The sequence below is a fragment of the Rattus norvegicus genome, chromosome 2 (genome assembly GCF_036323735.1).
Source record: "Rattus norvegicus strain BN/NHsdMcwi chromosome 2, GRCr8, whole genome shotgun sequence".
In the NCBI taxonomy this organism is placed as follows: Eukaryota; Metazoa; Chordata; class Mammalia; order Rodentia; family Muridae; genus Rattus; species Rattus norvegicus.
Window position 1 is genome coordinate 36,911,004 of NC_086020.1, and position 12,305 is coordinate 36,923,308.

The 12,305-nt window shown below is 43.9% G+C and overlaps 1 protein-coding gene across 7 annotated transcripts in view; it reads right to left on the bottom strand.

Annotated features, from left to right (window-relative positions):
- The window catches only part of Nln (neurolysin), a 99,314-nt gene that overhangs the window by 43,568 nt on the left and 43,441 nt on the right, over positions 1-12,305 (bottom strand). For all 7 annotated transcript variants that reach the window (XR_005500227.2, XM_039101583.2, XM_039101584.2 and 4 more), the window contains 2 exons: positions 2,969-3,076; positions 522-624 (listed from right to left, as the gene is read on the bottom strand). Coding sequence is in view for 6 of the 7 variants with exons in the window: in XM_039101583.2 (XP_038957511.1) it covers positions 522-624; positions 2,969-3,076 (211 nt within the window). In the remaining variant the exon portion in view is untranslated. The remainder of the gene's footprint in view (positions 1-521; positions 625-2,968; positions 3,077-12,305) is intronic.

Genomic DNA, 12,305 nt, shown 5'->3' on the forward strand with positions numbered 1-12,305 from the left:
ATCGTGGGCACACTGCTTTCAGGAATGCGATTTGCTAACTGACGTTCAGGTGCTAGGACAACTACATGATCTTATTTGGACTGTGTTGGAACGGAGCGGCAGTAATGGGGCAGCAGTGATGGGCCAGCTGGCTCAGAAAATAATTTGAACAAACAAACAAACAAAAATGTTTCAGGGCACCTATACAGATGGCATTTTAATAGAGAGGAGGCAAAATTAAGCCAATAAAATAAAATACCCTAGAGTAAGAGACTTGTTTACAGTGTGGGAGACATGGAGAGGCAGAAAAATTGTCAAGGCTTGAAGGCTGTTAAACACCAGTGTCTGTTACCAAGAAGGATCAGCCATATAGGTGCTGGGAATAAAACCTAAACCCTTGGCAAGAGCAGCTAGTGCTCTTAACCACTGACCACCTGTCCACCCTGATACTAGACAATTTTTAAAAGAAGTCTTTGAATTTTAATTTAGGTTGGAACCTGTGAGGTGATATAATTCAACTTAGTAAAACAACACAATTTTACCAAGTTCAGCCTTGGAGAATACAAGGGAAGTGTCGTCCTCATTGAGGTTCTTGTTGAAGTCAATGCATAGCTCACTCATTCTCTTCTTCATTGATTTGATTTCCTGAAGGAAGACAGACAGGGTGTAAACAATGGAAAAGTCTTATCCATGAAGTCAGGATTCTGTCTTACCCCAGAAGTCCTTTCCCAGAAACGCACTCTGTAAAGCAGCTACTATCTCTCTGCCTACTCTCACCCAAACATTTACACTTTGTTCAGCAGTGTCTCGGAACACGCCTGCTGCATCCCCAATTCCTCTTCCCCACTTCTTCAGCAGCCACACCGTTTAGATAGGACCTGAAAGTGAACATTTCAGGATCATGTCCTCTCTACCAATTAGGTCACCATTCCCTCTTCCTGCAGGAATGACTGATTCCAATAGCCTATGCCCGGCACTTCTCTAACAATTCTGGAAAAGTTCTAGGTAGGAGGTCCGAGGAGATGATAGAGGACCACAAGAAAAATATAAGACAATCTCATTCTTCTAGCAACGCTGGATGGTGAAATCTACTGGACACAAAGTGGGATTTTGGCAAAGGATCTCCTGGAAGGCACTGAGACCCAGAGACAGAGTTCTGTGTGTTTGGATGGCAGCGTTTAGATTGGTAGGCAATAAAAACCAAGCCTTTAGATAAACAGTATCATGAAGACAGAGAAGAGAAACAGAAATCAGGTGGCTAGTGACAAAACACAGGAAGCCACCTGTCTCTAAAATCCTCCAACTTCCTTAAGTTGCTAAATGGGATTCTGTTTGCTACAACCAATCATAGCTTAATTACTAGTAATTAATTAACTAATTAATTAATTTTCCCGCACCCACGAGAAAGGAGGGTTGACCAGGAAGTCAAAGGGTCAAGCAACTGAGATCAGCCACTCACTTGGATGACCAGGAAACAAAGTGTCAAAGGACACTTGGGGACAGAGAGACAGGACATCTCTACGGTACCCTCAGTACTTTTTGCCAGGATGACATCAGTTACTAAATAAAACTTGGTTTGGATGTCTGTCAAACTTATTTCCAGTTCTGTAATCTACAGGAATGACCTGGAAATAGATCAAAACTTATATTTCCTGTTCAAGAAGAATGAGGTTAATTGAGTTTATCAAAGAATCTGGAAGACTTAATTTACCTTTCACAAGATAATGTTTGGGCAGTGCTTTCCTCTGGCTGATCTGTCATCATGTGAGAGGTACATATTAGTCATACTGCATCCTATCCTAAAGTGCTGGCTTGCAAACTCTCTATCATTAAGGGTTTCTCAAGAGTGAACTATCTCTGTGTGGTTAAGAGAGGGAGACTACAACCAGCCACTGAAATATGAAATCTAATTTTTAAGACTATAAAACATAGGAAAGGAAAAAGACTGATAAACAAACAAAAAAAAAAAACAAAACATGGGGGAGGGGGTTAAAGAACAATATCATTGCTAGGCATGGTAACACATCTGTAATCCCAGCACTCTGGGGCAGGGGCAGGGGCAGGGGCAGAAGTGGAGGTGGAGAGAGAAGAGCAGAGGCAGAGGAGGCAGAGGAGAGGCAGAGAGAGGCAGAGAGGCAGAGAGAGAGGCAGAGAGAGAGAGGCAGAGAGACAGAGAGAGGCAGAGAGAGGCAGAGAGAGAGGCAGAGAGAGAGAGGCAGAGAGAGAGAGGCAGAGAGAGAGAGGCAGAGAGAGGCAGAGAGAGAGGCAGAGAGAGAGAGGCAGAGAGAGAGAGGCAGAGAGAGAGGCAGAGAGAGAGAGGCAGAGAGAGAGAGGCAGAGAGAGGCAGAGAGAGGCAGAGAGGCAGAGAGGCAGGGACAGGTGAATCTGAGTTCTAGGCCAGCCTGGTTCCAGGAAGTTCCAGGAGCTATAAAGTAAGATCCTGTTTTAAAATATGTGTGTGTGTGTGCGCGCGCGCATGTGCGTATGATTTATAAGCTTAGTTACTAATGCGACTGGCATAGGTTTAATAGTTGAAGCAGGGGCTGGGGAGATGGATTAGTGGTTGAGAGCTTACAGCTCTTCCAGAGAACCCTTGTTCAACACCCATACTAGGCAGCTAACAAGCACTCCTGTCATTGTAGCTTCAGGGTACCAGAATGTCTGTGTGGGCTCTGTGGGTATCAGCACACATATACAAACCCACACACACACACACACACACATAAAACAAATCTCAGAAAGAAGAAGAGTAAATGCATCAAATATATCGTAAGTGGATTTTCTTACCATGGGTTATCTTAATAAAAGTCATCTCTTTGCCTACTTGTTGGTTCTTGTGGCACTTTTTTCATTTTCTCCTCAAATAAGAAAATGATGGGTAGAAGATGAGGTTTGTGTGTATGAGAGGGTAATTAGAATGCATCTTACACATTTATGAAGTTGTCAAAGAACAAAGCTTATTAATAAAAATACAAAGAAGCAAACTCACATTTCTTATGTGTTCTGAAAGATGGAGTCCATTCCTTTTTCCCATTTTAATTGACTTTTCCAAGTATCGCCTGGCTTCAGGCTTTATCTTCTCCAAATCGCATGTTTCCTTAAATTAACAAGCATGTCAGTCATTTCCATTGTAATTGCACAGGCAAACAATCAACTCCCAGGCCAAGGCCAATGTACCACATTCATCATCTCTGTTGGGTCATGAAACAGGTGATTATGGGCAGGCCCCACTGAAGACTTAATTTCTTTTATGCTTTGGTGAGCTTCTGCTAATTTGAAACATAAATATTAAATAAATATAAAAACATCTGCAGAATAGCCTTGCCCTGCCTCAGAACATGAGTGCAGAGCCCTAGGAGGCGTGTGATAGTGGACACATTTGCACAGTGTCCTGAGCGGCCTTTATGACCGACACACACTTCTTACTGCAAATCATCTGGATTTCATTTCTATCATTTGTTAGCCTGGTTCCACTTGAGATGCAGGAAGAGAAATAATGGGGTGAACTCTGCACAAATGCAAAATGCTGGGCAGGACTCTTGCCAAAATAGCAAACAAGGACAGCTGGAGAAAACCCAGCAAAAGGCTGCCATACTTCAAAAGCACCTTCCTGCCCCTTGGCAAGGCAGACCAAGGAACTACAGCAGGCTGCATATGAACAAGAATCTGGGAAAAATGAGTCAGCACCCCACAGAACAGAAGGAGAGTTGCTAGCCTCTAAAGAACAGAAGGTTCTGGAGGGGCTGGAAATTCCCCCAGTCAAGACAAGAAAAACCCAAAAATCCAAAGGAAGGCCTGGGGTGTGTATCTAAAGTGGTTGGTCAGTTTACGGTCCCTGGGAGGAAATGTGACTCCAGACAGACCCAGCAGGTACAAAAGACTCACTCTGGCTGAGGGACAATGGCAGCCTTATGTCACTGGAGCTTACAGACCTCCTGTCAGTTGGACATTTTCTTCATGAAAGACCAGGGCCATCCAGATCTGAGTGTTCCAAATTTCCCAACTGATTAGGTTTTAATGAATGGGGTTTAGTTTTAGAAATGCCATTTGAGATGGCTGGTGACAGGGAGGTAAACAGAGCTGTATTTCAGTCAGCGCAACTCAAAACAGAAACAATACTTCACACCACGGAACAAGCGGTGTCACAGGGCTACAGCACTCCCAGTGTTACTTGACCTTTCTTTCAGGAGTGCATTCTCAGCAGAGGGCAAGAACGGGTAGACTCTTTTTTCCATTATGATCTCCCTTTGTGCCTCTGTGGAATTGTGAATTTGTGAGCATGACTGGAGTTGGACCCTCCTGCAGGCAATTACTCCTCCTGTTTTGGCAATTACTAGGATCCAGCAGCAGGTATTGGGAAGAAACCCAGAACGTCTAGGGAGACAACCTGGCTCTGGCCTGGCTCCCACAGGGATGGTGAACAGTTCAAATCACAACGTTCATATGGATGCCATTAGCTGGAGCTCGTCTAGTCTGTTCCAACAGCGCCGGGAAGTCTGTTGTGAAGTGTGAGCATGGCAACAGGGCTCTCTAGACAGTAGGACACTGCAAGTTGTAAGGCTTGGTGGGGGTGGGGAGCATCTAGGCCATAACCAGGTGTAGTACGTACGGAGAGCAGGCCTGGCAAGAGCTGGGTTTATTGTTAAGGATCTAGGAGGTTGAGATACACAGCAGAGAGCTAGCCTTGAGGAGCTGAGGCAAACCTTTGGTTCTAAGCTGGGCACAGTGGCTGATCGCACGGTCTCATCAGCCGGTGTGAGTAGCCCTAACAGTCACTCCATGGCTGTACATACGTACTGTAGGTTCCCATGGTAGGTCTACACTTCCATATCTATACGAAGGCACTCAAGAGCATGAGAGAAACATTCACAGTCTGTATCTCTCAAAGAGAGCGATACAAGTGCAAACAGATACAAGGATATTCTGAGGGAAACTAACTTTGAATTGGGGCTAATAAGACCATGATAATTAGCATACTGAAACATTTAATCTCAAAAATGACACTGAACAAAAAAGTCTAACTCCATAACCAGACCCCCCCATCGGCACTAAGACGCTAAAGTCTCTGGGAGACTCCACGGGTCTGTGGGAAGATAGGGGCTTCGAAAGCCCGCTTGCTAAGCCCACTGCTACACCACAGTCCTTCAGGGCATTGTCTCCTCTCAGCCCTAGTAAGGCCCCCATCCTCACAGAAGGATCTGCCAAATGGAAAGTCGTAACTCTCTGGAGCAGTGCTTCTCAACCTTCCTACCAGTGCAACCCTTTAATAGCTCCTCATGCTGGGGGCCCCCAACCATAACATTATTTTCATTGCTACTTCATAATTCAACCTTGCCACTGTTATGAATAATAATGTAAATATCTGATATGCAGGATATCTGATACGAAATGCCTGTGAAAGGGTAATTTGACTCACACAGGGGTCTCGACCCACAGGTTGAGAACCACTGCTCTAGACTGCTCTGTTGAACTGAATCTTCTTTCCTGAACAAGGGCTTGGCCCCTCAGGCCTCACAGGTTTCCTCAGGCAAAGCTGTTCTTCTTCAAAGACTTCTAATGTTTAATTCACATGATCTGATTTTCACCTGTGCAGACAAGATTTCCCCTCCTCTCTAACAAAGAGCATTTACGTTCATGGTATGCTTGCCTTTTCCCAAGACCACACATGTCTAACAAGAAAAATAGCAGAGAGAAATGCATAAGATGCTTATAGCTCACTGATTTTCTGATTACTCCACCCTCAACCTTGATTATGCATCTTTAAACTCATAACAAACTTTTTTGTCTTGTTTTAAGACAGAGCTTTGTTACACAGAACTCTATCTGTAGACCATCACAGGGATCAGTCAGCCTCTGCCTCCCAAGAGCTGGGATTAATGCAAGCAGCATCACACTCGGAAACTTAGTTGTTCTTTCTTTACCCCCAAACCTTTTATGGACTCCTTGAGCTTCATATATCTAGTTTACTTTTTCTCTTTTGGACAGGCCCAGACTCACTATGTAGACCAGGCTCCCTTTGAATTCCCTGAGATCTGACTGCCTGTTTTCTGAGTACTGGGATTAAAGGGGTACACCCCATGCCTGGTTGGTTTGTTTTTTAATATTACAAAAAAAACAAGTTATAATGCTGAAAGAACTCTGAAGGCTGTCCCTCTAAATGAAATCTAAACAAACGATTTAAAACAGAATTTGCTAATATTGAGAGGCCTCAGAGGGTGTTCCTGGGGCCTGTTACACACACTGAAGTGGAGACACAACCTGTTTAGTGCCCGTTTTCAGATGTTACTTCTTCCCCTTACTTCCATGACATTTACTGTATTAGTGAGAGATCCAAGGGAGACGGCCCCGGCAGAACAACCTGCCTGCAACCACCGACACCAAGTGGACCACAGATGCAGGCGTACGAGGACACTGAGCACGCGCCTCACAGGGAACATGTCTTTAGGAGAAGAAGAATATACTCTATGTTCCCTCTGGTGTTTTTTATGTCCTTACTTATCTCAGACTCTAGGGAAATAAACCAATAACTTCTGAGAGCTCGAAGTCATATGTAAAGCAGAATAATCTACCAACAGATGATGTTAGCATGAACTACTATGAGGGAAAAGATGTTTGGTACTTAGACAAGAGGCACAAAAACCTAAAACAAGGGCACTGATCCATGGTAGATGCTGACGACGCTTACATCTGGGTTCCTGAGCTCTGAAGGCCTGATGGGATTGTTAATGGTCAAAGCACTGGCTATGATAAAAGACTAGGCATATTTTAAAAGTTAGGCTCAGGATCAGAGTCTGGAGAAGGGGAACCAGGCACCATGGAGGACTCTGAAGTGGCAAAACAAACACGAAGCCCTAAACCGAGAAGCAGCCCAAGAAGCAGGCCAGCGGGATGCACGAGGGAAACGAGGCTTTCCAGCAGAACAAAATGGAGCAGTAGCTCCTCAAGGGGCCAAAAGCCAAGGCTGTGAGGAAGGACCGGCTGTTGAAGGGATGAAGAAATCTGGCAAGCAAGGAGCCCTAGCTGAGTGAGCACAGGCTCACTTCCCTGACTCAGAAGCTATCTCCAGTTGGTTTCTCCAGTGGAGACTCATGGGTCTAAAGGCAGTTCCCACGCCCAGCAACAGAAGACGGCCAACAGAAAACAAGCGCAATAGCAATTGGAGTGTCTTTGTCCCATAATCCATACATCCACCCACCCACCCATCCACCCAACCATCCATCCATCCACCCATCCATCCATCCATCCACCCATCCATCTACCCACCCATCCATCCATCCACCCATCTATCCATCCATCCATCCATCCATCCATCCATCCACCCAACTATCTATCCATCCATCCATCCATCCATCCATCCATCCATCCACCCATCCATCCACCCATCCATCTACCCATTCATCCATCCATCCATCCATCCATCCATCCATCCATCCACCCATCCATCTACCCACCCAGCCATCCACCCATCTATCCATCCATCCATCCATCCATCCATCCATCCATCCACCCATCCATCCATCCACCCATCTATCCATCCATCCATCCACCCATCCATCCATCCATCCATCCATCCATCCATCCATCCATCCATCTATCCACCCAACTATCTATCCATCCACCCATCCATCCATCCACCCATCCATCTACCCATCCATCCATCCACCCATCCATCTATCATCCATCCATCCATCCATCCATCCATCCTTCTTCCTGTCCTTCCTTCCTTTCCTTCTTTCTTTTCCTTCCTTCCTCCCTCCTTCCTTCCCTTTTAACCTTACAGCTCCATTGCATATATAATATACTTACAAGAATTATGTTTTATGGAATTTCTGTGTGTGTGAACATGCATGTCTGTGTGTATATGTGTTTCTTTGTTTTGTTTTGCTCTTCTGACTTGTTTGTTATACATTAGGTGCCTGTTTGTGTTCTAATGAGAGAAAGGGTGTGGATTTAGATGGGTTGGGAGGATCTGGGAGGATAAACCATAATCAAAATATATTGTATGAAAAATCTGTTTTCAATTAAAAAACAGAAAGAAAGAAATCTGGCAAAAAGTAAGCTGTTCCTTGTACCTGAGACGACAGTGACCACTTCCATTCCTTTTTACCCCTGCGTTCCTGCTGCGACATCTTTGCCACCTACAGCCAGAATGAAGTGTTGTTCTGGAGTCTGCTGTACAATGTAATAAACTTTTGTAAGTATATATGTAGATATAGATATGAGTATGTATACTTATGTGTTTGCATATCTGAATATGGGTATGTACATGTAAAGTATATATGTAGATATAGATATGAGTATGTATACTTATGTGTTTGCACATCTGAATATGGGTATGTACATGTGAGTGCAGGTGCCTTAGGAGGTCAAAGGTCAGAGAGCAGCATGTGCAGTCCCCTGGGTCTGGAGTTACAGGTGCTCGGAAGTGACTTGACATGGGTGTTGGGAACTGAATATATATCGGTCCTTTGCAAGAGCAGTATTGCTCTTAACTGCTAAGCCATCTTTCTAGCCCTAGGCTTAAAATAATAATATTTAAAATAATAACAACTTTAAAAAAACGCCTTTTAATACCAGTATTCAGGAGGCAGAGGCAGGTGGATCTTTTGAATTTGAACCAGCCTGGTCTATGGAGCAAATTGGAGGAAAACCATGTCTCAAAAATCCAAAATCCAAAATCAAAAAAAAAAAAAAAAAACAAACTCAAAAGGGAAACATGTTGTAATGACCGTTGGGGCTAGTTTTTGCTATGGTATAAGGACACTAGTTTTAATTTGGTGCTTAGTCTACACACCTCCTTAAACTAGGAGAGACTAGGTTAAAAGTATCTATACTTGACCTGGGGACGTAGGTCAGGTAATAACCCTACATCCGTACAAGGTCTTGGGTTCTAATCACACAGCATTGTCTCCTTAAACTCAGGACCCATTTATCATCACCACAACAGTTAACTTCTGCCTTTTTAGTCAGTAATTGGCTAAGATGAATTGGCAAGCTCACGCCTGAAGCTCTAAAAAATAAATACTATTACAATGGAGCATTCTCTTTAATTGTCTAAAATTGTCTAAATTAAGCCTGCAGAATTCAAGCTCTATTCACCAGACTTCCTCGTGTGTTTATTGTGTACTTAGCAGATGTCAGGAATAAGACATCTTATGTCATTCTTCATGAACAAACTATGCTCTTATCAGCAATACAGCTCGACAGAAGCATGGGTGGAGCCCTTGACGGTTCTCAGTGAATGACCGAGGAAGGAGCACTTGCCAGTCCTGAGAAATGTCGAGACTTCCGCCATCACTGCTTGATCACTGCTGCCTTCTGATATTTGCTGCTTTTAACCAATGGAATAAGGAAATATGTCTTTTTCTTTTTTGGTTCTTGTTTTCTATTTTTCTTTTGATGGGATAAAATATACATTTAATATTCTAACAACTTGAGTAGTATTTGATATCTACAAATGATTATAATAGATATATGTAAATTGTGCAAACTAAATCGTATCATTTATAAAGTAGGATATTGACAACACTTGTTATATATAATACATAAAATACACTATTAACATACGCTTCCTTTCCTTTCTTCTGAAATGGACACTTCTGGTTTCTTTGAGAAGTTAGGTCACGTCGAATGGCATTTTGTTGAAGCAGACACAGATGCAAGGATACTTTGCTAAAGCAAGCACGTGAAAGGACTCACGACACACACATATCCATTCATCTTATACCGCATTGCTGAACTCCATCTGTTGTGACTCCACAGAGAGAAACGCACCAAAAAACGTCTGGTGCTGTCCTGGCCGCTTCCTGCTGCTTCTGTGGATTGGGCAGAGTGATGTCAGCTGATACAGACTCACAGTCTCATGTGGTGAGGCAAGGCCCACGGGAGGACACGTGATGTTTGGAGGGACTATAATAGGACCCAGTGGACAGTGGCAGGAGCTTGCAGAGCCAGCTTTGCAATGCTTCGTTGGTCTCACATCTTAGTCTTCAATGCTCTTCACTTTGGCAGAGAACTTCTGATGTCTCTGCTGGTCCTGGTTGCTCCTGATGACTCGTAGCTGTTTCTAACAGACTGTGCCATCGCAGCTGATTCATGTTTGCTATCCTGACACCACTGAACTGAACTGCTGATTAGATTTACTCCAAAGAATAATTTCTAGACAGATACATTTACCCCCCCACATCCTAATAACCTTTCTTTTCTACTACCTCCGGGAGCGAGGGGGCTAGAAGGGAGGTTAAAACATTTAAGAACCCATATTGAACATAGGATTTGAAAAATCAAAGCCTGGGGTTGGGGATTTAGCTCAGTGGTAGAGCGCTTGCCTAGCAAGCGCAAGGCCCTGGGTTCGGTCCCCAGCTCCAAAAAAAAAAAAAAAAAAAAGGAAAAAGATAAAGAAAAAAGAAAAAAAAGAAAAATCAAAGCCTATATCCTTTCTTGATTGCTTTTTCTCTGGCCTGGAATTCACTATGTAGACCAGGTTGTCCTCAAACTTAGAAATCTGCCTGCTGCTGTCTCCTGAGTGCTGGGATTAAACATATGTGCCACCATGTCTGGCTAACAGCACTTGCATTTACAGATGCTAGGCTACCTATACAAGAGATAGATGCCCTCAATCTGTGATAAAACTCTTTTCAGTTTTGTTATGTGTGTGTGTGTGTGTGTGTGTGTGTGTGTGTGTGTGTGTAATATGTATATATGTATGTAGGTATGTATGTATGTATGTCTCTGAACACCGTAAAATGGCAGGTTGCATCAGCACACTGCTATTTCTTTCTTCATCACTCCTACACCAATCCACTGCCAGTGGTTGCTATCCTTAATTCCTTTCAGTTGCACCCATGCATTCTATTTAAGAATCTGGAATATGTCAGTGCTTTGCCATTATAATGCTGGTATGAACTTTGCCCTATTCTGTCTGTCAAGTGCAACAGCATCTGTAGGTAAATCCCAGGTGGGAAGGAAGAGGATACGCAAGGTCACCTGGAACTTAAGGTGAATCTTAAGCTATGGTTTGTTTTCATGAGTCCATGAGTTGGTTTTATTTTTAATGAACTTCATGCATACCAGATCAGTGCACAAACAATCTCACCCACTCACACCCACAGTGACAGAGGCATCATCTGACCCCCTCAATTCTTACAGTTCCATAAGTGGAAAACAGAAACTTAGAGTGGTCCTTACCAACATCTCTGATTACTAACAAGGCTGAGCTCTTTTGTATTTCTAGGTACCATTTGTGCCTCTTTCAAATTATCCCTTTGTGTCCCTGGGTGCCTCCCTGTCCTGACTGTAGGCTGCAGTCCCCCATTTACCTGAGGATGCTGTACTAGTAAAATGCCTCTTCCTTTTCGCTAGCATTTGATCCCTGCCCAGATATCACAAGGATGCCATCCTCTATGGAGTTCTAGAAATTGTAGCTTAATGGACCTGGGATGTGTTTTGGTTTACTGAGGAAGACTATTCAATGGTTTCCCCGCTCCCCATAACCAGCTCCTGCTCCTGCACCAATTACTGAAGACTTCTCTTCTGAGGCTGCCACTCTCACCTTTAGTCTGATGAACATTTACTAGATGCTGATGCTGTACAGGCCCAACAGAGGCACGAAACAGAGCCAACATTTAGCTGTTTGGTGTAGTCTGCATGGTATCTGGCAAGCACTCACCAATGACTTCTGTGTAGCCTGGAAAGTTAGTTACCTTTCCTGACATTTTTTTCTACTTAGAAAAAAGGTTGTCTCACAGATGGGTGTGAGAGTTCAATTGGACAGCTCTGAACTTACTTATACAGATGTAGTGTTTTAAACCACCTACTGGGAGGAGGAGAGCACTCTGGTCAGCTCTGTGCCACACGTAAGGTTTTCATACGTTTTGTTAACCCACTATCTATTCGGAGGCTTTGAAATGTGAGTGTAAGTGATCTCCCCAGATGTAGCACCTTATACCTGGGCACACCCCAGGGACTCACCACCTGCTTCCTTAGCTTTCTGTTGCTGTGACAAAATGCCTGAGACCTCAGCTCACAGTAACAGGAGGACTCCATGATCTCACGGTGTCTTTACATGGTCAGCTGCCTATGCTGCTCTCGGGGCTCGTGTTAAAGCAGTGCATACTGTGCTGAACGCCAGGTAGATGGCACCTCGAGATGGCTGGGAGGCAAACACAGAGGGGCATTTCCATCAAGGCCATGCCTTCACTTCTTCCCTCTAGGCCTTAGCTCCTAGAGCAGTGGTTCTCAACATGTAGGTCTGAACCCCTATGGAGCTGAACAACTCTTCCTCAGAGGTCATCTAAGACCATTGGAAGACACAGGTATTTATATTA